Consider the following 27,161-nt stretch of genomic DNA (forward strand, 5'->3'; position numbering starts at 1 on the left):
ATGGATGGACGGATGGATGGAGCGAGCTCTGGTGTCCTCAGCACAAGGCAGACATAGACCCGCTCCAACAGCTGGGGCTGTTGAGCCTGGAGAAGAGAAGGAGACCTTGCTGTGGCCGTTCCGTACTTAAAGGGAGCTTGTAAGAAAGATGGAGAGAGACTTTTCCCAGGGTCTGCAGGGACAGGACGAGGGGTGACGGCATTAAACTGACGGAGGGGAGGGTTAGGTTGGACACGAGGAAGAAATTCTTTGCAGACACGGGAGCGGGACACCCAGAGAAGCTGTGGATGCTCCATCCCTGGAAATGTTCAAGGTCAGGTTGGATGGGACTTGGAGCAACCCGGTCTAGTGGGAGATGTTCCTGCCCATGAGACCGGGTGGTCTTTGAAGGTCCCTTCAACCCAAACTGTTGTATTATTCTCTCTCTGTGTATTTACACGTACACGTGTACGTGTGTATAAGCGTATACGTGTAACTGCAGTCTGAGCCCTCGTGAAGCTGTTGGCAGAGCCAACAACTCAACCCAACGCCACGTTTCTAACAACCCGCCTCAAAGCTGGTTTCTCCCCTTCTCCTGCCGGGAACGCCACTGGAAGAGCCAGCCTTGGCCGGGGAAGGGGGTTACGGCCGCGCCGGGGAGTCTGCTCGTTTGCGAACCCCCTTCGTTAGGGGAGAAGCTCGCCGTTTCGCGGGCTCCGTACTTTCGCTGGGGCAACGGACGAGTCCCTGCGGAGAGCTTGCGCCTTTGCCACCCATCGTTCCTTCCGACGTGTCCGCGGAGAGCCGGTGAAAGAACAGGTCTGTCTCTGCTGCCGGCGTACCACAAAAATACCCCAAAACAAGCCCCGTAAGAAGTTGCTTTTGCCCCACGCTTCACTGATGGAGCTGCGGGAGGGCAACCTCCCTGGAGACAATTAATATTCACGCAGCGCAGCGTATCCCTTTTCCCCATCCCGATAGCAGTTGACCTTTGCCTTTTGTCTTGGGATTACTGAATTGTTTTTAAACCCTTTTATGAGTTGACGAGCGCAGCGGCATCGCCGAGGACGCGTTGAAGGCGGTGTTGGGGCAACTTTTAAATACCTAGGTGAGAAGAAATGGCACTTAGATGAAGATTTTTATTTTTTTTTTTCCCTGCTGTGTCATTTCGATGTGGATAACCGTCCAGGATACTTGCCTTACGATGGATAAATAGTGGTTTATTGGAAAGGGGTTGTAACCTCGAGGTGTATTTATTTTTCCTTAATGTTATCCCGGCCTCGGATGCGTTTTTTCTGTGATGCGAGATGCTCCTGGATGCCACCTCGTCACAGGAAAAAAAAAACTTTGTCCGCTCGTTGTGAGATGCTGTTTAACTATGTATTTATTTCCAAGATTTAATAACCCCGCTGGGAAGAATGTGCCCAGGCCGCTTGGCTCCCAGCCAGGTATTTCCACCCTTTAAGCTGTCAGATTATTTCACGACGTTTCGATGACGCCATAGCCGGGCTCGCCGAAATGCCCGAGATAAGGGTGGCTAACTTCGGGCTACCTGAATCGGTCGCTGTGGTGGGATCGTACCGCGTGCTTTCCCCGGAGAAAGGGAACGCCGAACCCATCCCTCCTGTTTTTAAGCTTTGTGCTTGGTTTATTTTTATTTTTAGGACTTTGAACAAGTTCAGGTTTGCCACTTGCAGAGGACAGAGCGACCGTAGGTTTGGCGTCTGAGGCTGGTCCGCAGCACCGGGTGGTTTATCCGGCAGCCGGAGACGCGCAGCGCTTGGGGAGCAGCAGCATCTCCAGTGAATCCCGTCACTGGGCAGCTCCAGATTTTTATTTTTTTTTTTTTGGTGGTGTTAATACACCCAGAAAATGAAGCGCTGGAGGCTGGAGATGCCCTGCGTCCCCTCAGGGTGCCGCGGGGCTGCCATTTCTTCCCGTCTCTGCCTTGTCCAGCTTCTAATTTAGAGCCTTAGCTTATTTAATTTAAAATGCTTGTACTAAACGCTTGGTTTTCTTAAAAATGCGAAGAAGTTTGGAGGGGGTTCTAGGTGCAGGACCACGCAGGACGGAGAGGTTTGTCCCACGGCAGGCTGAGGTCCAGCCGGTCACCGCTCCACAAACAAGGTGTAGGTGAGGACGGAGCTGTGTTTTCCTTAAGCTCTTTGCACCCCGGATTTAATTTCCTCCTGTTTCCCAGCGGGAACGACGGTTCCGACGTTATTTTAGCCCCTGGCTTCGTGTTGCGCAGAACGTTCGGTGCCGCGGTCGTCTGTGGCAGCGGTTTGAGGCGGAAGAGGATCCCGTTGACCTGGGGAGAGCTGCAACACGGAGGTCATTCCCCTTAAATAAATGAAAAACCGTGCCAAAAACTGGCCGGCGGCATCCGCGCTGCCGTCGGGTCCTCTGTCCTCGGGGCTTTTCGAGTCGCAAGCTGGAGTTTCTCCTCCTGCAACGCTCGCCGGGGCCTTCGTGACCCTGGTGAATGCTGGAAGGAGCATGAAGAAAGCTTTGTCTCCGGTTTAATAGCGTTTGGGAAGCTGCTTAATTGAACGTACTATTAATTCTTGGGGCTGTTGCGACACACGTACGCGGCGAGTGTTGGAGACTGGCGTGGAAAGCCGAGTTTGGTGTCGGCAGCCGCCCAGGCTTATCGGCAGCTGGGATTGCGTGAGCTGTCGTTGCTGGTGGCTGTGGTCATACCCAGGTTTCAGGTATTTGGGGGTGGAAAATACCTTTTTTAAAATTTTTCTTTCCTTCTCTTTGGGTCTGCTGCCAGCTTCTTAAGAGGAAACAAGAGCTAAATTCCCCACGCTTTGCTGGGAATTAACAGAGCAGGTCCCTTCTTCTTCCTGGTCCTCCCGGTTGGACTTTACGAAGTAAATGAGTAACTCCTGACTCGGGGATTTGGGGAAGAAAACGAAAGCAAGCACCGTTTGACACCGGTTTTCCCCTTCCCGCGCCCCGAGCAGAGGAGAAAGGACGTCGCTTCGTTAGGCTGAGCTAAACAGGGAGCTGAGGACGTGCAGGCGTGAGTGTGAGCGCACCCTAAAGCAGGGTGGGTGTGAAGCTTTGTGCGGCTCTTGGCTCTGAATTTGGGGGTGGGTTACTTATCCTGACGCCAGAATCTCTCTCTTCCCCCCCCCCCCGCCTTTTTTTTTTTAAGGTAATTAGAGCCTAATTTTAAAGGTATGAAGCTGATCTGCAGGAGGAAACGGGGGAAATGACTCAGGAGTTGCACAGTGATTTTTTTTGAACTATTATATGTGTCTAATTTCTATAATTTTGGTGTGGAAACCCCATCTGCGATGTGCTCGAATGTCCCGGTCCGTTGCTTTTTGCCGGTGTAGGAAACGCTTGTGCAAGGGAGTGTGAGCAGGACAAAGGCGACAAAGCCGAAGGAGCTGCTTCCACTGGAATTTGCTTTTGCTCCCAAAACCCGTTTGTGGAAACGCTTCTTTGACCCTGTGTACCACGAGTTTTGCCGATGGAAGAGAAAAAGACGGCTTCTCCGCCAGGCAAAAGTGAACAGTAAGCCTGAATTTCACCAGATTCATCAGAAATTCATCGTACAATTCTGCCTGCCCGGCCTAGCGACATCCTGCAATTCGTTAATAAATTGCCCGCTTTACGCCAAGGATTAACACAGGAAGTGGTGCGGGATCCTCCACGCCGGCCCTTCCTCGCCCTTGTTGGACACGTGGTACGTTGCCGCCTTCGCTCGTTGCAGATTTGGTCTCGGAAGTCTGCGTCTCCGCAGCTGCGGGGTGGTTTATTTTTTTTTTTGGCAGAAAATTGGGAAAGTGGTTTTACATCTGCGAGAGGGCTCGGCACGGGCCGGGGAGACGCTTTGTCGTGCCGCGTACCCGAGGATAACCCATCTGTTGCACGAGATTAAGTGTTTCGGACCCAGATGGTTAAAAGCTTACGTCAATCTTTGCAAGGATCCAAACGACCCATTTTGAGGACTTTCTGCTACCTGGATGTAGCGAGAAAATTTACGACCGGGAGGGAATCCCTCCGTCCTGGTGCCCGTGCCGTGTTTCCAGCTGCCGCATCGGCCGGGCTTTCCGTCGGGAACGTCGGAGAGGAGATGGGGGAGCAGCAACGGCTCGCCGTTTCGGCCACCGGTCAGACAAACCAGTTGAAATAGCGCCGGGGGTAAGCCGGGGCACACCGGGGTCCGGGTGCTGGGCACCCACCTGGGCTCGTCCTCCAGAACGAGGAGAAACGGTGAGGATTGAGGAAAAACACGGGAGGAAGAGCAGTGTTCCCAGTGGAGCAGCAGGAGCAGCCATGCAAGCAGCCCCGAGCCCCGTCCAGCCTCCCGGGGAGTAACTGCGTTCCTTCAAATTGAGCGATGAGTAATTATTTGAAGTAATTAAAGGTTTGACAGCGGCTCGGCAGCATAGTTTACATTGCACCGGTGCTGCGGCTGTTACGCCCTTTTACCTGCAAGAGTCTCACCTTGAGGAGTGACACGCGCTGCTGATAAGTGACGTTCCCGCGGGAAATAACGTGTCCGCGGAAGAGCCGACAGTTTGCAGACTGACTCCTAAAATACCCAAACTCCTTGCTTTTCGGCACAAACAGTCGCTTCCTTTTCTTCGTGGCCTTTGGATCGCGTAACCTGGTGACTTGGCTGATGCGGGTGACCTCGTGGAGGGGTGAAACCTGGGGTTTTTTGAGTTCAAATGAACGTGAGGGCAGGTTTTTGAAAGCAAAATGCCCGACAGCGTGGCAGGTTTGCGGCAGCCTTTGTCTGTCGTGTGATTCAGTCCGACTGGGGAACTGGTAGAACTGCACCATCCAGGCATCAAAGTGGAAGAGACGTTGGGGAAGGCCGTGATCCTTGTGTTGTTCTGATGACCCGCGGTGTCATCCGCACGCGAGTTAACTTTGATTTCCCGGAAGCCGAAAACTTCCGCTTTCGGATTTTAAAGCGAACGATTTCAACTGCCGTGTTTTGTGGAATCACAAGAAGGGTTTGGGTTGATGGAACCTCTAAAGATGATCCAGTCCAGCTCTCCTGCCGCGGGCAGGGACATCTGCCACTGGATTGGGTCGCTTGAAGCCCCATCCGTAGTCATAGAAGCGTTTGGGTTGGAAGGGACCTTCAAAGATCCATGGGCAGGGACGTCTCCCACTAGCCCAGGTTGCTCCAAGCCCCGTCCAGCCTGACCTGGAACGTTTCCGATGACGGACCAGCCACAGCTTCTCTGGGCAACCTGCTCCTGTGTCTCACCACCCTCACAGCTTCAGGAGCAGTCATTAGGATTGTCCCTCTCTCGAGGCGCTGTACCCTCCGGGGGGGACTTCTTCATGTCGGCTGATGCTTGGGGCGCCTCTTCGAGGTTTTAGCTGGATCTCTCTGCCCTTTTTTTTTTTTTTTTTTTGGTTTGTTTTTTAAACTATTCTGATCCGATTAGACCCCGTCTATCCACGGGGAGTGAAGAGGTAATCCTCCTGATAGACGCAGTATCGGGTGTTCAGCCGGTGCTACGCTTGATCTTAAGTCAAAAGGCAAAGAAAAGACGGGACGGTTTGGTTTACTCGCTTTCTTTCCAGCGTTGAATTGGGAAAGCCTGCGAAGCGAGCCCTCCATGGATCTCCTCGGCTCTTCCCTCCACTGCCGATCTTTTTTTCTTGCTCCCTGCCCGGCTGGGGGCCAGAGCGTGACCTCGGTCTGCCCTTTGCGACGCGGTCGGCTTGTGGTTTGCGCCCACAAACCGCTTGTGACGATGGGGAAGCCATACCCGCTGCGGTTAGCGCTCGGTCGGACGCTGCGGCTGATGCGTCTTCGCCGCTGCCGGTATCACCCCGGCGTCGCGCTAGCGTTCGAGTGCAAGGCTTATAAAATCGTACGGGCAGAATTAGATCCGTTCAGGGTTCCCAAGCTGAAACGCTGATGGTTGTTTCTCTTTCTCCTAGGGGGAAACGTTGACCGTCCAACAACGGGGACCAGCAAGAACTGAAGCGCTGCTGGTACGTACAGGATGGGGACGACGAACTTCATCGCCCCGGCGCCCTGCCTGGCTTGAGAACCGCCACCCCGCCTTCCGCCGAGCTCCCAGGTCGCACCGGGTGCCGGAAACACTAATCCTCTCGGAAGCGGTTGACTGGGACAGGATGTGTGGACGATGATGATGGCAAGAAAGCAAGATGTTCGCATTCCCACCTATAACATTAGCGTGGTGGGATTGTCCGGGACGGAGAAGGAGAAGGGGCAGTGTGGCATTGGGAAATCCTGCCTTTGCAACCGGTTTGTACGGCCCAGCGCGGATGAGTTTCATTTGGACCACACTTCGGTTCTCAGCACCAGTGACTTTGGAGGAAGGGTGGTCAATAATGACCATTTCCTCTACTGGGGGGAAGTTGTGCGTTCCCTGGAGGACTGCGTCGAATGTAAAATGCATGTTGTGGAGCAGACGGAGTTTATCGACGACCAGACCTTTCAGCCTCACCGCAGCACGGCCCTGCAGCCCTATATCAAGAGGGCTGCTGCGACCAAACTGGCGTCGGCTGAAAAACTCATGTACTTTTGCACTGATCAGCTTGGGCTGGAACAGGACTTTGAACAAAAACAGATGCCGGATGGAAAGCTGCTGGTGGATGGCTTTCTTCTCTGCATTGATGTTAGCAGGGGTATGAACAGGAACTTTGATGATCAGCTCAAATTCGTTTCAAATCTTTACAATCAACTAGCGAAAACAAAAAAGCCCATCGTGGTGGTCCTGACGAAGTGTGACGAAGGCGTGGAGCGGTACATTAGGGATGCACATACTTTTGCCTTAAGCAAAAAGAACCTCCAGGTCGTGGAGACGTCGGCTAGATCCAATGTGAACATTGACTTGGCTTTCAGCACCTTAGTGCAGCTGATTGATAAAAGCCGGGGAAAGACTAAAATCATCCCCTACTTCGAAGCTTTGAAACAGCAAAGTCAACAGATAGCTGCTGCTAAAGACAAGTACGAGTGGCTGGTCAGCCGCATTGTCAAAAACCACAACGAGACGTGGTCGAACGTGAGCCGCAAGATGCAGTCCTCTCCAGAGTATCAGGATTACGTCTACCTGGAAGGAACGCAGAAAGCCAAAAAGCTGTTTCTGCAGCACGTCCACCGCCTCAAGCAGGAGCACATAGAGCGGCGGCGGAAGATGTATCTCGCCATGCTTCCTCAAGCGTTCGAAGCCCTCATCCCGGACCTGGACGAAATAGATCACTTGAGTTGCGTAAAAGTGGAGAAGCTCTTAGAGACGAAGCCGGACTTTCTGAAATGGTTTATTGTCCTGGAAGAGACGCCCTGGGACGCCACGAGCCACATCGACAACATGGAGAACGAGCGCATTCCCTTTGACCTGATGGAGACCCAGCCTGCCGAGCAGCTCTACGAAGCTCACTTAGAAAAGCTGAGGAACGAGAGGAAAAGGGCAGAAATGAGAAGAGCTTTCAAAGAGAACCTAGAGACTTCCCCTTTCATCACGCCTGGGAAGCCCTGGGAGGAAGCGCGCAGTTTCATTATGAACGAGGATTTTTACATGTGGCTGGAGGAGTCTATTTATATGGATATCTACAGCAAGCACCAAAAACAGATTATAGAAAAGGCCAAGGAGGAGTTCCAGGAGCTGCTCCTGGAGTACTCGGAGCTGTTTTACGAACTGGAGCTCGACGCTAAACCCAGCAAGGAGAAAATGGGCGTCATTCAGGATGTCTTGGGTGAAGAGCAAAGGTTCAAAGCTCTGCAGAAGCTGCAGGCTGAGCGGGATGCGCTTATTTTGAAGCACATCCACTTCGTGTACCACCCGACGAAGGAAACGTGTCCGAGCTGCCTGGTTTGCGTAGACTCTAAAATTGAGCACCTGATCAGCTCCCGTTTCATCAGGCCCTCCGAACGCAACCAGAAGAACTTGCTTTCGGACTCCAACATCGACAGGATCAATCTGGTGATCCTCGGCAAGGACGGTTTGGCGCGCGAGCTGGCCAACGAGATCCGGGCGCTCTGCACCAACGACGACAAGTACGTGATCGAAGGTAAGATGTACGAGCTGTCCCTGAGGCCGATCGAGGGCAACGTCCGGCTCCCCGTTAACTCTTTTCAGACGCCCACCTTCCAACCTCACGGTTGTCTCTGCCTTTACAACTCGAAGGAGTCGCTGTCCTACGTGGTGGAAAGCATCGAAAAGAGCAGAGAGTCGACCATCGGCAGGAGGGATAATCACTTGGTTCACCTTCCTCTGACGCTCATCCTCGTTAACAAGAGGGGGGACACCAGTGGCGAGACGCTACATAGCTTGATACAGCAAGGCCAGCAGATCGCGAGCAAGCTGCAGTGCGTCTTTCTGGACCCCGCGTCCGCTGGCATCGGGTACGGCCGTAACATCAACGAGAAGCAGATCAGCCAGGTTTTAAAAGGGCTGTTGGACTCAAAACGCAACTTAAACCTCGTCAGCTCGACCTCCAGCATCAAAGACCTGGCGGACGTCGACCTTCGGATCGTCATGTGCTTGATGTGCGGAGATCCCTTCAACGCGGACGACATCCTTTTACCCATCCTGCAGTCCCAGACCTACAGACCTTCGCAGTGCGGCAGCAGCAGCTCTGTCCTCCTCGAGTTATCCATCGGGCCGCACAAGAGGCGCGTGGAGCTCTCCCTCCTTTCCTACCATTCCTCCTTTAGCATTAGGAAAAGCCGGCTCGTCCACGGGTACATCGTCTTTTACTCGGCGAAACGCAAGGCGTCCCTGGCCATGCTACGTGCCTTTCTCTGCGAGGTGCAGGATATCATCCCCATACAGGTCGTGGCGCTCACGGACGGTTCCATAGACATCCTCGACAACGACTTGAGCAGAGAGCAGCTCACCGAGGGCGAGGAGATCGCCCAGGAGATCGACGGCAAGTTCACCACGATACCTTGTAGCCAGCCGCAGCATAAGCTAGAGATTTTCCACTCGTTTTTTAAAGACGTGGTGGAGAAAAAAAACATCATCGAAGCCACCCACATGTACGACAACGTGGCCGAAGCCTGCAGCACGACGGAGGAGGTGTTCAACTCGCCCCGAGCGGGTTCCCCTCTCTGCAACTCCAACCTGCAGGACTCGGAGGAGGACGTCGAGCCCCCCACCTACAGCCCCTTCAGAGAGGACACGTCCATGCCCGCCCTGCCCAAAGACCACTCGAAGCTTTCCATGGAGCTGGAGGGGAACGACGGCTTGTCTTTCATTTCCGTCATGAGCACTTTTGAAAGCAAGCTGAACAACAAAGTACCTCCTCCGGTGAAACCAAAGCCCCCCGTGCATTTTGACATTACAAAGGGGGACCTGTCGTATTTGGACCAGGGGCATCGGGACGGGCAGAGGAAGTCCGTGTCTTCTAGTAGCTGGTTGCCCACCGAATGCTTCGATCCTTCCGATTACGCCGAGCCGATGGATGCCGTGGTCAAACCCAGAAACGAAGAGGAGAACATCTACTCCGTGCCTCACGACAGCACCCAGGGCAAGATCATCACCATCCGAAACATTAACAAAACCCAATCGAACGGCAGCGGCAACGGCTCGGACAGCGAGATGGACACCAGTTCCCTGGAACGGGGTCGCAAGGTGTCGGTCGTTAGCAAGCCCGTGCTGTATCGGACGCGCTGCATGAGGCTGGGCAGGTTTGCTAGCTACCGAACCAGCTTCAGCGTTGGGAGCGACGATGAGCTGGGACCCATACGAAAGAAAGAGGAAGATCAGACTTCCCAAGGGTATAAAGGCGATAACGCCGTTATCCCCTACGAAACTGCAGACGGGGAGGATCCGAGGAGGAGGAACATCCTGCGCAGCCTGAGAAGGACGACGAAGGTAGGACGGTGCTTTCTGCCCTTCGGTCGTGGGATTCGCGGGGTAGCGGTCGGGACGTGCCGCCAGGGGTAAAGCCTGAACGAGGGCGGGCGCCCCTGCCGTCGCGTTCGTGGCGTGTTTTTCATGTATTTCCCGATTGATTGAGGAGTAAGTTGAGCTCAGAATTTCTTGAAATTTTTTATTGTGTGTTAACTCGCTGCTGGCGTGGACCGCGTGAACTTGCAGTCCTATACCAAAATCACCTCCGTTGTTTCCACCGCGGGTTTTCAGCTCTGACGACTTTATCCTCACGACACACTTCTGAGAAAGCTCGTTCCGCTCTCAGAAATTACGAGTTTCGAGGTACAATTAACCCAAACCTGAGTGCTTTGAAATTTGGCCTCATTCTGCCTCGTAAATTCTCTTTAACGTGGATGAACGTAGTAAAGTCACTTGTTATCAGCGTAGAGTCGTTTAAAGAAATGGGGTGAAGCTTGATGTTTCCAACCAGAGAAGACGCTGGTAAGTTGAGGACACATCTAAGCTGCTGCCTGTTGCCACTCTTTGGTGGCTCTTCTCTAGACGTGTCGTGGTGCTGTGCCTCTACAAAACCAACCTTAATTCCACCCAGATTCGCTGCCGCTCTTTGGCACGATGGTGGATCTGCTCTTTAGAGGGTGAAACAGGTTTTGGACAAGCCCAACGGTTTGAAGTACTCCGTGGTTGTGTAGCCTTTGGACTTCTTGGCCAACGGTTGGCGCACCAAGTGGCCAGCCTTTGCCCGTTGAAGGCCAACGGTTGGCGCGCCAGTGGCCAACGGTTGGCGCGCCAAGTGGCCAGCCTTTGCCCGTTGAAGGCCAACGGTTGGCGCGCCAGTGGCCAACGGTTGGCGCGCCAAGTGGCCAGCCTTTGCCCGTTGAAGGCCAACGGTTGGCGCGCCAGTGGCCAACGGTTGGCGCGCCAAGTGGCCAGCCTTTGCCCGTTGAAGGCCAACGGTTGGCGCGCCAGTGGCCAACGGTCGGCGCGCCAAGTGGCCAGCCTTTGCCCGTTGAAGGCCAACGGTTGGCGCGCCAGTGGCCAACGGTCGGCGCGCCAAGTGGCCAGCCTTTGCCCGTTGAAGGCCAACGGTTGGCGCGCCAGCGGCCAACGGTTGGCCCACCAAGTGGCCAGCCTTTGCCCGTTGAAGGCCAATGGTTGGCGCGCCAGTGGCCAACGGTTGGCGCGCCAAGTGGCCAGTCTTTGCCCGTTGAAGGCCAACGGTTGGCGCGCCAGCGGCCAACGGTTGGTGCACCAAGTGGCCAGCCTTTGCCCGTTGAAGGCCAACAGTTGGCGCGCCAAGTGGCCAGCCTTTGCCCGTTGAAGGCCAACGGTTGGCGCGCCAGCGGCCAACGGTTGGCCCACCAGGTGGCCAGCGTTTGCCCCTTGGAAGGCCAGCGTTTGCCCGTTGGAAGGCCAATGGTTGGCGCGCCGAAGGGCAACGGTTGGCCGTCAAAGCCACGCAGCCCTGAGCGTGACGTGGTGGTGGTGGGGACGCGGTGGGTCTGGTGGACATCTTGGCTCCAGGGCGTGGATGCGGATGGAGAAACCAAGTTGTGCTTGCGTGATCCATGGGAAGGAACACGCTAAACATAGGATAGACACGTTATATACGTACACAGACACGCACACGTATACATAGGCTATATACATATATAGATGCACGCATATATACGTGTGCACGTTATACGCACACTACGAGCACACACTTATACGCACGCTGTGCGCACGCGTATTTATGTACACACACATATATGCATACACTTACACACATATATGTGTGCGCACATATATACGGACATGTTATATACACACATCGTTATATACGCACACGCATGCTCACACATTATATACATACTTGTACGTATTCTATTTGCACACATATGCGTGCACACATTATATACAGATATACACACATGCGTGTTACACGTGTGTATAATATGCACATGTATCTTAAGTGTTACGTACACACACATGCTACACACGTGTACATGTGCATATAGATGGTATATATGCGCACATATGTGCAGGCGCCCACGTTGTTACACACGCATCTGTACAGGCACGTACGCTATATGCACCCATACGTTACGCCGCGGGTGTACATACGTGTGCGAGGAAGAGGGGAGGAAGGGAAGCGGGGGCGGCGCTGGCCCCGACCCGGCAGAGAGAGCGGCGACGGTCGCCGGACGTCCTGCTCGGAGCCGCCTGCCGCTGCAAAACCAATCACGGTAATTAAGAGGCGTTATTAATTTCCACTGGAAACAAAGGGAGAGCCGCCCGCAAGGATCTGCCAAGCAGGAAGGAGCAAAATTAAATCCTCCTCTCCTCGGCGGGAGAGGATGAGGCTGGAGCGACGCCCTCGGCCTCCGGGAACGATCCCGGTCCCCACGCTGTCGTACCGAGAGCTTCCTCGGTTTGAGTCACGGTTTCATCTTCGTTTTGCCGACGGGAACGGTGTGCGGTGTCGGATACCGCCTTGCCCGAGCCGGAGGAGCGTTTGAGTTTCCACCTTAGCTTCGGTGACGCGTTGTGGGGTTTATTTGCTCATTCCTTGAAGTTTAGTAGCAAAATCCTGATCGTAGAATCATGGAATGGGTTGGAAGGGACCTTCAAAGATCCAGGGGTAGGGATATCTTCCCCCTAGATCAGGTTGCTCATCCAGAGAGTCATAGAATCACAGGTGTGTTTGGGTTGGAAGGGACCTTCAAAGACCACCCAGTCCAACCCCCCGCCATGGGTAGGGACATCTCCCACTAGATCAGGTTCCTCCAAGCCTGCTCCAACCTGACCTTGAACGCTTCCCGTGCTGGGGCATCCACAACTTCTCTGGGCAACCTGGTCCAGCACCTCAGCACCCTCCTGGTACAACATCTCTTCCTCACGTCCAACCAAACCCTTCCCTCTGTCAGTTTAACGCTGTCGCACCTTGTCCTGTCCCTACCGACTCTGGTAAAAGTCTCTCTCCACCTTATAAGCTCCTTTATATATTGAAAGGCCACCAGAAGGTCTCTCTCCAGGATGTCCACGTCTCTCTTATACTGGGGAGCCCAGAACTGGACCCAGCGCTCCAGGTGTGTCCTCACCAGCGCTGAGCAGAGGAGAAGGATCAGCTCCCTCCACCAATACTTGTCTAATGCAGCCCAGGACACCATTGGCCGCCTTTGCGGCACGTTGCTGCCTCACAGTCAACTTGGTGTCCGCCAAGACCCCCGAGTCCTTCCTGCTGAGCTGCTTTCCAGCCGGGTGGCCCCCAGCATAGACTGGTGCCATGCTGGTGTTCTTTGTACTTCTCCTTGTTGAACTTCCTGAGGTTCCCATCAGCCTGTCGAGGTCCCTCTGGATGGCAGCACGACCCTCCTCCTGCTTTGGCGTCATCTGCCCCATCATCCAGATCATTACTGATGGTGTTAGGACCGGACCCAGGATTGATCCCTGGGGTACACCGCTGGGCCTCCGACTAGACCTTTCTCCACTGATCGGACCCTCAGGCCTCAACCCACCTCACCCTCTGCTCATCAACGGCTTCTCCAGGAGAATCTGATGGAGATAGCGTCACACGGGGTCGGGGACGCTGGGACGAGCTCTGACGTCCCTCACCGCCATCCGTCCCACAGAACCGCACCTACCTTGGGTATGTCCGCTCTGCGAGACCTCATCTTCGAGCGGTGTCAAAGGTCCTACTGAAGCCCAGGTAGACACTGTCCACCGCTTTCCTCTCGTCTACCGTGCCAGCGGCTTCACCCGAGAGGGTCACCGCGTCGGGTCAACTTCCCCTTGGTGAAGTCCCGTTGGGTTCTCTCATCTTCTGGTCGTTCCTTTCTGTACCTGGTGACTTTTTTTTTTTTTTTCATCTAAAGACTAGCAAAAATCCTTATTTCGCTAAAACCGGCCTCACCGTTTCTTTTTCACCCCGACCGCGACATCCGGGAGGTTCCACCTTACCATGACAACGTTTGGGGTGAAATCCGTCAGGTTCGATGTCCCATAGCGGGGAAGGAAACGTCGGGAGAAGTTTCCCCGTCTGTAACTACCGTCTCCGCCTCTCTCTTGAATAAATATTTTATTTGTGATTATATTATTTATTCAAGGGAATTATTAGCATATAATTCTAATTAATAACTCATATTATAATACTATAGAACATGCATTGGGATAAATAATAATAATTAATTGGAATGAATAATAAATTGCTTGAATAAATAGCAATCCATCGGCACGTCTCGCAGCTGCCTAAATAAACGGGCGTATTTGGGGTATTTTCCTCAACTCCGCTTTCTCCCGCAGAAACCAAAGCCCAAACCTCGGCCGTCCATCACGAAGACGACGTGGGAGAGCAACTATTTTGGGGTGCCTTTGACCAACGTAGTGACGCCAGAGAAACCCATCCCCATTTTTATCGAGAGATGCATCGAGTACATCGAAGCAACGGGTAAGAACAATCGGCTGCGGAGCTTTTTGCCCCGGGGAAAGGTCGCAGGCTGGATGATGATGGGTTGGTTTTTTTTTTTTTGGGGGGTGTGTGTATCTTTTTCCCCTCAAAAAAAAAAAAAAAAAAAAGAATATTATTTGGGCGAAGATGCCTTACGCGGAAGAGACGGCGGCGGCGGCGCAGCGGGTCTTGGTTTGGATTAAATCTTCGATGGGTTTTAAGGGTAAAAACGAGAAACACGGGAACGCCCTCGCGGTTGGGATGAGATGGCAGGCTGGCTTTAAACTGGGGTTTCGTGGGGGGGGTAGCGTCACTTCTGGGCTTCGGACCTATAGATTTTCATTCCAGCAAACGAGACGTATGGATTTTAATGCCTATACGCGACGGTTTATAGGGAATTTATCCCCAAAGCTCCCCCCCCCGCTGTTTCCGCCTGCCCCCCCCTTGCGCTGACGGCTGCTCTTTTTCCTCGCCAGGGCTGAGCACCGAAGGCATCTATCGCGTGAGCGGAAACAAGTCGGAGATGGAGAGCCTGCAGCGGCAGTTCGACCAGGGTAACCTCTGCGGCCCGGATTCCTCCTTTCCCACCCCAAAACTCGAGGGATACCTCGAGGCGGTTTTTTACCGGCGGCAACGCCGAGCCGGCTTCGAGGCGAACACCCCGGGTCGGGTTTCTCGCACCGCTCGGCGCTTCGGGGTGCGACCGTGAGCCTGGGGGGTGTAACCCCGAAACTCTCCCCTTTTGCAGATCACGGGCTGGACCTGGCCGAGAAGGATTTCACCGTCAACACCGTGGCCGGTGCCATGAAGAGTTTCTTCTCCGAGCTGCCCGAGCCCCTCGTCCCCTACACCATGCAGGTTGAGCTGGTGGAAGCCCACAGTGAGTACAGCCGGGGGGTTCCCACCCTCCTCCCGCCCCAGCCCAACCCGTCTCCTTATTAATTCATTGCTCGAGCTTGCCAGCTCGTTTGCGGGCACGTCTCGTTAATTTGTACCATAAAAGCCCGTTTGCCGGCATGTTTCCTTGTTAATTTACGTCCTCCGAGCCCCTTTCTGGCTGGAGATGCTCTGCCCCGGCATCGCCGCTTGATGCCGTCCCGTGCCCGTGAGCGGCGCGGGGTTTTCGCCGGATTTATTTTCGGGAAGACCGATGACACGCTCGAGCCGGTGGCCCAAAAAATCCGCCACCGAAGAGGAGGGATCCCGCGGCGAGACGCTGCCGCGTCCGGCTGCGACGCCCGGCGAGCGTTTCTCTGCCGCGGCGTTTCCCCCCCCCCCCCCGCCCCACCCCGACTCCGTTTTCCCTCCCGGCAGAAATCAACGACCGGGAGCAGAAGCTCCACGCGCTGAAGGAGGTGCTGAGGAAGTTTCCCAAGGAGAACTACGAGGTCTTCAAATACGTCATCGGGCACTTGAACAAGTACGTATCGGGGTTCCCAGCCTCCCCAGAACCGGGACTGAGGGTCGCCTCCGCACTCTGCCGACGTCGGGGCGATCGACGTCCCCGTCGGCACCTCTCCGGCATCGTTTTTGTTCCCTCTCTCCCGCCGCAGGGTCAGCCACAACCACCGAGTGAACCTGATGACCAGCGAGAACCTCTCCATCTGCTTCTGGCCCACCCTGATGAGACCCGACTTCAGCACGATGGACGCCCTGACGGCCACGCGCACCTACCAGACAATCATCGAACTCTTCATCCAGCAGTGCCCCTTCTTTTTCTACAACCGGCCCATCCTCGAGCCCCCCAGCGCCGCTCCCGGTTCTCCATCCGCCGCCCCACCCGGCGCTCCCTTCCTCCCCGTCACGCCGGGTACGGCTCAAACTTCGCCTCCCCGGACCCCTCCGCCGTCGCCGCAGTCGCCCGTCCAGCCGCTCCTCCCGGCCCAGCTCCACGCGGAGCAGCACACGCTGTGAGCTGGTACCGGAAAAACAAAACAAAACAAAAACCAACAACGACGACAACAACAAAAAAAACCCAACGCGCAAAAACGAAACGCAAAACCCAACAAAAACCAACCGGAAAAAAAAAAACAAAAAACAAAACAAAACCACAAAAATCTTGGTTTGGTCTGGGGCCGCCCGACGGAGACGTGAGCGCCGGGCTTGGGCTCGCCCTCTCCAGCCCCGGCGCAGACTCGGGCACGGCGGGAGCGCGCCGGGGCGGCGGGACGTGGGGTTGCCAGGAGGGTTTTTTCCCCGCTTTTCGGTTTTGGGCAGGGGGTTGAGGAGCGAATCCGGAATCGGCGGCGCGGTGGGGCTGGAGCCGGCGGACCCTGCGCGCCGGGGCGCTCGGCAGATCGGACGTTGCTTCGCCTGCCCCTGGATTTTTCGGCTCGGGCCCCAGCGCCGCCAAACCCTTTCGCATCCCGCGGGACGCAGCCGGCGGTTTGTCCGCTGCCGTCTGAAGCTTCTCCGACATGGCCCGAGGCTCATCCGGCACGGCCCCAGCTCGCCCAGCGTGGCCCAGGGCTCGTCTGACGCGCTGCGGTGCAGCCCGAGGCTCAACCAGTGTGCTCCGGCACGGGCTGATGCTCATCCGATGGGACCCGAGGCTCTTCCAGCGTGGTCCAGCTCACCCCGAGGCTCATCCAACGTGGTCCAGCTCAGCTCCAGGCTCATCCAACGTGGTCCAGCTCACCCTGAGGCTCTTCCAACGTGATCCAGCTCACCCTGAGGCTCATCCAACGTGGTCCAGCTCACCCTGAGGCTCATCCAACGTGGTCCAGCTCATCCTGAGGCTCTTCCAACGTGGTCCAGCTCACCCTGAGGCTCATCCAACGTGGTCCAGCTCAGCCTGAGGCTCATCCAACGTGGTCCAGCTCAGCTCCAGGCTCATCCAATGTGGTCCAGCTCAGCCTGAGGCTCATCCAACGTGGTCCAGCTCAGCTCCAGGCTCTTCCAACGTGGTCCAGCTCACCCTGAGGCTCATCCAACATGGTCCAGCTCAGCCTGAGGCTCTTCCAACGTGGTCCAGCTCAGCCCGAGGCTCATCCAACATGGTCCAGCATGGCTTGAGGATCATCTGATGCAGCCTGAGGCTCATCCAACATGGTCCAGCTTGGCCTGAGGCTCATCCAACGTGGTCCAGCTCACCCCGAGGCTCATCCAACGTGGCCCAGCTCACCCTGAGGCTCTTCCAACGTGGTCCAGCTCACCCTGAGGCTCATCCAACGTGGTCCAGCTCACCCTGAGGCTCATCCAACGTGGTCCAGCTCAGCCTGAGGCTCATCCAACGTGGTCCAGCTCACCCCGAGGCTCATCCAACGTGGTCCAGCTCAGCCCCAGGCTCGTCTGACACATCCCAAGACTCATCCGAGACGACCCGAGCCTCAGCCAACGCCGCCCGCCGCATCCCAGGAGTATTCCCATGAATCCCAGGACCTCCCTGGGGGGGGGTGTCCCCCACTTTCCACCCGCCCCCCCCCCAAAAAAGCCTTTTCAGTGTGGGGGGGTGGGGGGCACCCGGTGTTCCCCTTTGGCCGTGACACCCCCTCCCCGCCACCCCCCCGTTTCCGCCCCCCTCCGGGGATTTCGGCATTAAGCACTTACCGGAGGGGGGGGGGGTTGGACCCACTGCCTCCCCCCCCCCCATATCACCCCCCATTTTTGGCTGGATTTGGGGTTTTTCTCCGGAAAAACCGATGCCGATTTTTTTCTTGGGGGGGGGGGGGGGGTGGGTTGGGCTGACGGGTTTACGGTTTGGGGAAAGAAAACCAGAATTTGGCTGCGGTGAGGACGCCTGGGGTTCCCCCCCCGCCCCAGCTCCTCCTCCCAGTATCGGGGTGGTTTTAAACTGGATTTTCATGGTACCACTGGGAGAGCACGGGGAAGGCTCCCGCCGCCCCTCCTGGGTCTCTTCGCACTTTAAGACGCCCCAAAACCCCCCCCCCCGCCCCCCCCCAAGTGATTAAAACAGCCCAAACCCCCCCAAAAAAAACCCCCCCCACCTGCTCTCCGGCCCATGGAAACCCCCAAAAAGGGCTTTTTTTTTCCCTCCCCCCCACCCCGAATTTCTCTTCGTGCTTTAAAACAAAAGTGTTGGTGTAAATAACGGCCGCCGGCTTTTCTCTTTTTGGGGTTTGTTTTTTTTTTTTTGGGTTGGGTTTTGGTTTTTTTTTAAATAAAACTGGCCAAAAAAAAAAAAAATCCCCCCTAAAAAAGAAGAAAAAAAACAACCCCAACCCCAAAAAAGTAGAAAAATAATAAAAAAAAAAAGAAACAAACAAAAAAAACCCCCCAATTCTCACCCCAGGGAGGGTTGTTTGGGGTTTTTTTGGGGTTTTTTCCGTTAAAAAAAGGGGTTTTGGTGCCTTTCGGCGCGGCCAGAGGGGTCTTTTGGGGGGGTTTTGGGGTTTTTTTTTGGTTTTTTTTTGGTGCTGGCAAAGGGCTGGGAGAAAAAATGGCAAAATCGGGCAAAACTCAACCCGAAAGACGGACGTGTCGCTGCTTCTTCCCCCCCCCCCCCCAAAAAATGGGGCAAAACACTACATTTTAACCATTTCCCCCCCCTTCCCCACCGCTGCATCCTCCTTGCCCGCCCAGTTTTGGGACAGAACTCCCAATTTTGGGGATTTTTTTTTTTTTTCCACCCTATTCCCTGTGTATTTAGGGTTTTTTTTTCCCCTTAGGTTTATCTCCCATTGTTGGTTATTTTTTTTGGGGGGGGGGGATATCCCCAAAACACGCTAGAAAAATAGTCATTTTTAAAGCAGGACATAAATTATTGTTGAAATAATTATTAAAAAAAAAAAAAAGCGTTGTTTTTTTTTTTTTCCCCCAGAGGGGAAAAAATTTTTAAAAAGCAACACCCAACCGCAAAACAAAAAACAAACAAAAAAAAACCCCAAAACCAAATGACAAAAATAACATTTTTTTTTTTTATCAATTCTGCCCCCCAAAAAAAAAAAAAATTGAATTTTTGGGTCTTTTTGGGGGGTTTTCCCAGGAGTCGGCAGGAGCGGTGCCGGCGCTAACGGTTCTTTCTTTGTATTTTTTAGGGCCTAACAAACCTCCGCCCCGTAGTTCTTGGTGATAGACGTTGCCTTTTTCTGCTTCTTTTAAGGACGTTTTTAACAATTTGTGGTATTTTCCAGGGCCGATGCGATTAGTGCATGAAAAAAAAAAAAAAAAAAAAGAAAAAAAATTTCAAAAAAATAATGTTTAACGCTCGGGGGGGTCCGGCCGGGCCCTTTTACTGCTGAATTTAAAGAGAAAAAGAAAAAAAAGGAAGACAAGGAAAAAAAAAAAATAATAATTCTGGAGTTGCTGACGAGTTTTTGGGGGTTTCTGGGGGGGTTAAAGGGGTTTTGGCTCCGGGAAACTGGGAACCAGTTAAACTGGGTGTAGCGGGAGTGGGAAAACCAGTTGCAAATGGCTTCGTAAAGTGGAAAACCAGTTGCAAACCAGTTGTAAACTGGGAAGCGGGCACTGGAAATTGGGCTTTTGCGAAACCAGTTGCGGACCGGGCTTCAACAGACTGGGAACCAGTTGCAAACTGGGCTTTGCGAAATGGAAAAACCAGTTGCCGACCAGCTGCAAACTGGGAAATGGGCACTGGGAACTGGGAACCGGTTACAAACTGGGCTTTGCGAAATGGAAAAACCAGTTGCAAACTGGGAAATGGGCACTGGAAACTGGGAACCAGTTGGAACTTGAGCATTGCAAACTGAAAACCAGTTGCAAACCAGTTGCAAACTGGGAAATGGGCACTAGAAACTGGGAACCAGTTGCAAACTGGGCTTTGCGAAATGGAAAAACCAGTTGCCGACCAGCTGCAAACTGGGAAATGGGCACTAGAAACTGGGAACCAGTTGCAAACTGGGCTTTGCGAAATGGAAAAACCAGTTGCAAAACAGCTGCAAACTGGGAAATGGGCACTGGGAACTGGGAACAGGTTACAAACTGGGCTTTGCGAAATGGAAAAACCAGTTGCAAACTGGGAAGTGGGCATTGGAAACTGGGAACCGGTTGCAAACCAGCTGCAAACTGGGAAATGGGCACTGGAAACTGGGAACCAGTTGGAACCTGAGCATTGCAAACTGAAAACCAGTCGCAAACCAGTTCCAAACCGGGCTTTGAAGCCCGAACCAGTTGCAAACTGGGAAACGGGCGCTGGAAACTGGGAACCAATTGCAAACTGGGCTTTGCGAAACGGAAAACCAGTTGCAAACTGGGCTTCGTGGCCAGAACCAGTTACAAACTGGGTTTTGCAGCCTGGGGAGACCCTGCAAACTGGGAACCGGCACCAGACCGACCTTTGCAAACTGGGCAAACCCCATTTTCAGGTAAATCAGCAGGAATTTGGGCAAATCGTTGGGGTTTTTCCCTTTTTTCTGAAGTTCCCGCAAATGAATCGGGGACAAATTGGGGCTTTTTTTTTTTTTTCCCCACCTTTTTTATTTCCCGGCCCGTTTCCTCCCGCCCCGTTTCCCCACGCCGACTGCAAAAAACCGGGACGGAAAACACCCGTTTCCGGCACGACGCCCCAAAAAAACCTCTTTTTTTTTTTTTTTTTTTTTTTTTTAATAAAAACCCCAGAGCGGAGCCACGCGGATTTTGCTCAAAAAAAAAAAAAAACCAAAACCCAAAACCCCCCGTTTTTGAGGGTTTTTTTTTCATTGCAGGAATGAGGGTGCAAACGCGACGGGCGCAGCGAACGCCCCGGGGAGGGGGGTTGGTGGTGAGTGAATAAATACAAAGCAGCCAAAATTGGGAGGTTTTGCAGAAAAACAGCGTCGAGCGGGGTGGGGGGGGTGGGGGAGCGTGAGCTCCCTGGGGAGGGTTTAAACGGGTTTTAATCCGCCCCCCCCAGCGAGTTTTTGAGCTCCCTGAGGGGGTTTAATCCTCCCAGGGTGGATTTAATCTTCCCAGGGGAGTTGGTCTAATCCTCCCAAAGGACCAGGGGGGGTTTAATTCCCCCTGGGGTGGGTTTAATCCCCCCTGGAATGAGTTTAATACTCCTAGGCTAGGTTTAATCCCTCCAGGGTGGGTTTAATTCTTCTGGGGTGGGTTTAATCCCCCCCTAGGGTGGATTTAATTCTTCTGGGGTGGGTTTAACCCCCCCCAGGGTGGGTTTAATTCTTCTGGGGTGGGTTTAATTCCCCCCGGGGTGGATTTAATTCTTCTGGGGTGGGTTTAATCCCCCCTGGAATGAGTTTAATACTCCTGGGCTAGGTTTAATCCCCTCCTAGGGTGGATTTAATTCTGGGGTGGGTTTAATCCCCCCTGAAATGAGTTTAATACTCCTAGGCTAGGTTTAATCCCTCCAGGGTGGGTTTAATTCTTCTGGGGTGGGTTTAATCCCCCCCTAGGGTGGATTTAATTCTTCTGGGGTGGGTTTAATCCCCCCTGGAATGAGTTTAATACTCCTGGGCTAGGTTTAATCCCTCCAGGGTGGGTTTAATTCTTCTGGGGTGGGTTTAATCCCCCCCTAGGGTGGATTTAATTCTTCTGGGGTGGGTTTAATCCCCCCCTGGAATGAGTTTAATACTCCTGGGCTAGGTTTAATCCCCTCCTAGGGTGGATTTAATTCTTCTGGGGTGGGTTTAATCCCCCCAGGGTGGATTTAATTCTTCTGGGGTGGGTTTAATCCCCCCCTGGAATGAGTTTAATACTCCTGGGCTAGGTTTAATCCCCTCCTAGGGTGGATTTAATTCTTCTGGGGTGGGTTTAATCCCCCCTGGAATGAGTTTAATACTCCTGGGCTAGGTTTAATCCCCTCCTAGGGTGGATTTAATTCTTCTGGGGTGTGTTTAATCCCCCCAGGGTGGATTTAATTCTTCTGGGGTGGGTTTAATCCCCCCTGGGATGAGTTTAATACTCCTGAGCTAGGTTTAATCCCCCCCAGGGTGGGTTTAATCCTCCTGGGGGTGGGTTTAATCCCCCCAGGACAGGTTTAATACCCCCCACAGTGGGTTTAACCCCCCCCCAAGGATGAGTTTAATTCGCCTGGGGGTGGGTTTAATACCCCTGCTGTGAGTTTAATCCCCTCCAGGATGGGTTTAACACCTCAGGGCTCAATCTAATCCCCCCAGGTTGATTTTTTTACCCCCCTGGGTTGATTTTTACCCCTCTTGGGTTGATTTTTACCCCCCCAAAAGTGATTTCCAGTGTCGTCCGTCCCCCCCCGCAGGGATTTTTCCCACCCCATCACTTGGCAGAGAGGATCCCCATTGCTATCTCCCCCCCACACCCCAAAATCCGGTCACTTTTCGGGGGGTTCCTCGGGGACGATCTCCACTTCCAAACGACCGACGTAGAGGGAGAGGGCGCAGAGCCAGAGCAGCGCCAGCAGCGCGGCGGCGGCGGCGTTGGCGGCGGCGGTCGGAGCCGGTAACATCATGGGGCGTCGCAGCAGAACCAGGTTCACCAGGTACGAACCGGCCCCGTAAGAAACGCACAGGCCCCCCAGGATGAAAAAACCTGAAAAAAAAAAGAAATAAACCCAAAAAAGAACTTGATTAGAGGTTTGGGGTTTTTTTTGGGGGGGGACACACCCCATAGGATGGAGGATTTTTTTGTTTAGGTAAGGAGAAATGGGCAAGAAAGCGGTAAAATTTGGTAAAATCAAAGCCCCGAAGGCAGACGGACCCTAAAATGGAGGAAACGGCCCCAAAATTTGGGTGTCGGGGTGGGGGGGGTGGGGTGTGAGTGGGATGCGGGGACAGGCTGGGGGGGGGGGGGGCCCAATGTGGGGTGCGGGGTGTCCCCAGGGGGGGGCCCCCCTCCTCCCCCCCCCCCTTCCCAGCCCTTGTCCCCACCGTAAGCGGCGTCACGGCCGGTGTCGCTCTGGACGTAAGAGATGACGCCGACGCCGGTAGCCAGGAGCCCGTTACGGAACCACGAGAGGAGACCTGGGGGGGGGGGGGGGGTGTCGGTCACCGGGGGGGGGGGACGGGGACGGACAGGGACGGAGCCCCGCCCCCTCCCACAGGCCACGCCCCCTCCCACAGGCCACGCCTCCTTCACCACAGCCCCGCCCCCTTTGCCCCAGGCCACGCCCCCTTGCCGCAGTCCCTTCTCCCAAGACCACGCCCCCTTGCCTCAGCCCCGCCCCTTCTCCCCAGACCACGCCCATCGCCCCTAGGCCACGCCCCCTCCCCAGGCCACGCCCCCCCGCCCCTCACCGCCCTCCAGCGCTTTCCGCAGCAGCCAAGCGTCCGCCCGTTCCAGGTCGGAGGCGGCCGGTGGCGGAGGCGGCGGCACCGCCCGGCCCAGGCTGTACCGAACCTGCCGCCCCAGAGCCACCGCTCCCCGTAGTCGCCGCAACGCCGCCCGCCCCGCACCGCCCCACCAGCCCATGGCGGCCCCGCCACGTCCCGCCTCTCCCCTCCTGCCCAGCTTCTTCCCGGCGCCGCCGCTGAGCGCCCGTTGGCCGCAGCTGCCGTCGCTCAATGCGGGCGGTAGCGCGCATTGGCGGAACCGTACGCCCGTCGGCGCTGCCCTGCCCACTGCGGATGATGGAGCGCGGTGATAGGCCGATGCTCGACGTCCCGCCTCCTCCGGAGCGGAAGAAGCGTTCCTATTGGCTACGCGCGGGGGATGTCGGGAAGAGCGGGGCGGTCCCGATACCTCCGTCCCGGAAACGCTCCGCAGGACTCTCCCGCCTCTCGCCGGTAACCCCCATTCCCCCCCCCCCCCCAAAAAATGGTCAAAACACCGTTTTTCACCTTAAAACGCCACTTTATGAGGCGGGGCCGACCCACCGGTGACCCCCGGGAGTGGTGGTGGTGGTGGGGGACGACACAGCGGGGACGGGGGTGCGGGGACGGGGGCAACGCTGGCAGCGGCTGTGGGAGAGGGAGGAAACGGCGTTTCGTTAACGGGGGCGGGTTATTGCAGGGTCGTACGACGGGGGTTTGTTATTGTCGGGTCGCCCCGGCCTCACTCACCCGCCCGGCCGCTGCTTCCGGCGCCGCCTCCTGGCCCCGCCTCCTCCTCAGCGCGCTCGCCCATTGGCTACAGCACACAGCAAGCCACGCCCCCCTCCAACGGAGAGGAGGGGGGGGGCGTCACAGCTACCGGGTGTACCCCGCGCCCGCCCATTGGCTGCAGCACGCATCACTCCACGCCCCCCCCTTGCAGAGGGGGGCGTGGCCGCTGGGGAGCCCCGCCCCCGCCCGAGGGGCAGCACCCAACGCTGGGGGGGGGGGCGGAATTTTGGGGCATTTTGGGGTGAAACCAGCACTGGAGGGGGGGGGGGGACACACACACACGGGAGGGGGCAGAGCCGGAGGGGGGGGGGGGGGGGCACCCCAAACCAAGGGAAAATAGAGCGATTTGTGGCTGCGTTCTCCCCCTGTGCCCCCACACCCCGGTGCCGTCCGTCCATCCGCCCTGGGTGTGTGTCCCCCCGTGTGTGTCCCCCCCCCTCCCGTGTGTGCGTGTGTCCCCGTGTGTGTGTGTCCCCTGTGTCCCGTCCCCCCCCCGTGTGTGTGTGTGTCCCCTCACAGCTCGTCCTCGAGGCCGTCGTCCTCCTCGGGGAAGTCCCCGGGGGTGACGCTCTGGGGCTTGACGAAGGCGCCGTACTTGGGCTGGCACTCGAAATACCGGCGGCCGCCCACGCTGGGAGGGAACGGGGAAGGGGGGACACACACACACACCTTGAGGGGGGGGCCCCCAGAGACACAGGGCCCCCCCCCCCCCCCAAAAAAAAAGAAGGGACACTTTGGGGACACTTTGGGGACCCTACCTGCCGTCGTGCTTGCCCAGCGGCTCGTCGTAGCGGACGCCCACCCAATATCCCGGCTTGAAGTCGGTTTGGCCTGCGGGGACAAAGCAGGGGCGGGTGGCGGCGGGGGGGGTCGGGGACATCCCAGGGAGGGTTCGGGGACAGTTTGGGGACACGTACCCACATACATGATGGTGGCCCGTTTGCAGGGCTGTCCCGGTACCCGGACTTGACACCGGGTACCCAAGGGGAGGGCGGCTGCCAGCGCCGCTTCCTGCGCCCGTCGCTGCTCCTGCTCGGCCGCGCGTCGTCGCGTCGCCTCAGTGTCGTAACGTCCCCAGCGCTGCTGGCGCAGGAAGGACCGCAGGGACTCTGGGGGACACACGCACACGGACGCGTGTGGCACCACGGGGACGGGGCATGACGGAGCTACTGGCGGTGCCCGGCGTCGCCAAGGGGTTGGTGCCGCAGCGGGGACAGGGGGAGATCTCGGGGGACGGGGGTGACACGGCGGGGACGGTGGCAGTGCCACCATGGGGGGGGGATGGAGGGGACAGGGGTGGTCAGCTCAACTGGGGGGGTGTGACGCAGTGGGGACAGAGGGTTGTCACCTCAACTAAGGGGGGAACAGCGGGCGGATGGGGAAAACGCCAACCACGGGGGACAGGACGGTGACCTCGGCGACACAGCGGGTACGGAACAGTGTGGCGGACGTCCCCTCGGTACCGGTGACCCGCCATCACGGATTGGGGACGAGGATGGACGGGGACGCGGGTGTCACCTGGTCGCTTCTCGTAGTCGCTCTCGGCCATCTCGTACTTCTCCACCTGCGAGACGTCCTCGTACTCCCCGATGCGCGCTCCGCTCCGGTCGATCACCTGCGGCACCCCGTTACTGAGGAGGGCGGGGGGGGACGGGGACACACGAACCCCGGGAAAGGGGGGTGGGGTGGGTGCCTCCTCCCAAAGAAGGGGAACACTCATTTTGGGGTGAAAAAGAGGGAAAAAGGGGGTGTTTAACAGCAGCGGGGATACCAGACCCGGTGAGAAACGGAGACGTAACGGCACCGGCCGGGGGGGGGGGGGGGGGGGGGGGGGATATGAACGGGGCGCGAAGGGAAATTTTGGGGTGAAAAAGGGGGGGGGAAGGGGACACACGGACACACACACACGACCCCCACGGAGCCCCACGGTGCCCCACGGAGACCCACGTGCACGCGGCAGCCGTCAGCCACGGGGTAGGAGCCCAACAAGGCCTCGTCGCAGTCCAGGCGTCCCAGCGGCTCCTCCCGAGCCCCGTAGAGTTCCAGCTCCATACAAGAAGCCGGGCTACCGACCACCAACTCGAGTTTGCACTAAGGGAAGAACGGGGAAAAGGGGGGAAGGACACGAACGGAGCCGGTCGGTGGCGGGAACCGGTCCCGGGATTTACCCCCCCCCCTCCCTCACAGGCCCCGCGGGCGGCCGTTACCTTGAACTCCGCGATAGTGAGAGCCGTGCTGTAACGTTTGTGGGTGCGGAAGGCGTTCAGGCTGCTACTCACCGCTAGGGACACGGAACCCGTTCCGAGTACCGGTACCGGGCCCGGCCCCACACCGGGCCCCGCCGCCGCTGCCGCCGCCGCCTTCATGGTGCGGCCCGGCCGCCGCCACCGCCGCCGCTTCTGGAACCTTCGGCCCGCCCCCGCCAACCAACCAATCGTTATCGTCGGGCCGCCCCGCGAGCCAATGAGGAGGGAGGAGGGTTTCTATTAAACCCGCCCCGCCGTCTCGTCGCCAATAGGAGAGGGTGGGAGGGGGAAGGGGCGGGGTCGGGTGGGGCGGGGCGGGGCCGGGGGCGGGGCCGGGGCGCGCAGCTGCGATGCACGCGGGGGGGGGGCGGGTGTGCAAGGCACGTGACGCAGGTGTGCAAGGCACGGGGGGTGCAGGTGTGCAAGGCACGTGACACAGGCGTGCAATGTACTGGGGGTGCAGGTGTGCAATGCACGTGACACAGGTGTGCAAGGGACGTGATGCAGGTGTGCAATGCACGGAGGTGCAGGTGTGCAAGGGACGTGATGCAGGTGTGCAATGCACGGAGGTGCAGGTGTGCAAGGGACGTGATGCAGGTGTGCAATGCACGGAGGTGCAGGTGTGCAAGGGACGTGATGCAGGTGTGCAATGCACGGAGGTGCAGGTGTGCAAGGGACGTGATGCAGGCGTGCAATGCACGGGGGTGCAGGTGTGCAAGCC

General features: G+C 56.4%; 3 protein-coding genes across 3 annotated transcripts; 1 reads left to right on the plus strand and 2 right to left on the minus strand.

The window, feature by feature from the left end:
• The first annotated feature begins 2,817 nt into the window (after positions 1 to 2,817).
• ARHGAP35 (Rho GTPase activating protein 35) lies at positions 2,818 to 16,208 on the plus strand. The gene is made up of 7 exons (XM_075738604.1): positions 2,818 to 3,010; positions 5,911 to 9,815; positions 14,118 to 14,262; positions 14,739 to 14,816; positions 15,011 to 15,142; positions 15,577 to 15,682; positions 15,816 to 16,208. The coding sequence occupies exons 2-7, from the start codon at positions 6,120 to 6,122 to the stop codon at positions 16,174 to 16,176; spliced, it is 4,518 nt and encodes a 1,505-aa protein (XP_075594719.1). The 5' UTR covers positions 2,818 to 3,010; positions 5,911 to 6,119; the 3' UTR covers positions 16,177 to 16,208.
• Positions 16,209 to 22,445: 6,237 nt separating this feature from the next.
• On the minus strand, positions 22,446 to 24,216 carry TMEM160 (transmembrane protein 160). Its single transcript, XM_075738558.1, has 5 exons — positions 24,153 to 24,216; positions 23,967 to 24,050; positions 23,388 to 23,711; positions 23,022 to 23,114; positions 22,446 to 22,683 (listed from the first exon to the last, which is right to left on the minus strand). Exons 1-5 carry the CDS (start codon positions 24,214 to 24,216, stop codon positions 22,466 to 22,468), a joined length of 783 nt encoding a protein of 260 aa, XP_075594673.1. The 3' UTR covers positions 22,446 to 22,465.
• Positions 24,217 to 24,301: 85 nt separating this feature from the next.
• TBCB (tubulin folding cofactor B) lies at positions 24,302 to 26,611 on the minus strand. The gene is made up of 6 exons (XM_075738609.1): positions 26,402 to 26,611; positions 26,142 to 26,285; positions 25,713 to 25,809; positions 25,112 to 25,303; positions 24,953 to 25,025; positions 24,302 to 24,825 (listed from the first exon to the last, which is right to left on the minus strand). The coding sequence occupies exons 1-6, from the start codon at positions 26,558 to 26,560 to the stop codon at positions 24,708 to 24,710; spliced, it is 783 nt and encodes a 260-aa protein (XP_075594724.1). The 5' UTR covers positions 26,561 to 26,611; the 3' UTR covers positions 24,302 to 24,707.
• Between the last annotated feature and the right edge of the window lie 550 nt (positions 26,612 to 27,161).

The sequence above is a fragment of the Balearica regulorum genome, chromosome 34 (genome assembly GCF_011004875.1).
Source record: "Balearica regulorum gibbericeps isolate bBalReg1 chromosome 34, bBalReg1.pri, whole genome shotgun sequence".
NCBI lineage: Eukaryota > Metazoa > Chordata > Aves > Gruiformes > Gruidae > Balearica > Balearica regulorum.

Excerpts from the sequence above, each read along its gene's own strand:
- ARHGAP35 (XM_075738604.1), top strand. The coding sequence starts at position 6,120 with ATGATGATGGCAAGAAAGCAAGATGTTCGCATTCCCACCTATAACATT. Across the intron at positions 9,816-14,117 it reads GCCTGAGAAGGACGACGAAG|AAACCAAAGCCCAAACCTCG; the intron begins GTAGGACGGTGC and ends TTTCTCCCGCAG. Across the intron at positions 14,263-14,738 it reads CGAGTACATCGAAGCAACGG|GGCTGAGCACCGAAGGCATC; the intron begins GTAAGAACAATC and ends TTTCCTCGCCAG.
- TMEM160 (XM_075738558.1), bottom strand. The coding sequence starts at position 24,216 with ATGGGCGAGCGCGCTGAGGAGGAGGCGGGGCCAGGAGGCGGCGCCGGA. Across the intron at positions 24,051-24,152 it reads CGGAAGCAGCGGCCGGGCGG|CCGCTGCCAGCGTTGCCCCC; the intron begins GTGAGTGAGGCC and ends CCTCTCCCACAG. Across the intron at positions 22,684-23,021 it reads CGGCCGTGACGCCGCTTACG|GTTTTTTCATCCTGGGGGGC; the intron begins GTGGGGACAAGG and ends TTTTTTTTTCAG.
- TBCB (XM_075738609.1), bottom strand. The coding sequence starts at position 26,560 with ATGAAGGCGGCGGCGGCAGCGGCGGCGGGGCCCGGTGTGGGGCCGGGC. Across the intron at positions 26,286-26,401 it reads TCACTATCGCGGAGTTCAAG|TGCAAACTCGAGTTGGTGGT; the intron begins GTAACGGCCGCC and ends TTCTTCCCTTAG. Across the intron at positions 25,810-26,141 it reads CTGACGGCTGCCGCGTGCAC|GTGATCGACCGGAGCGGAGC; the intron begins GTGGGTCTCCGT and ends GGGGTGCCGCAG.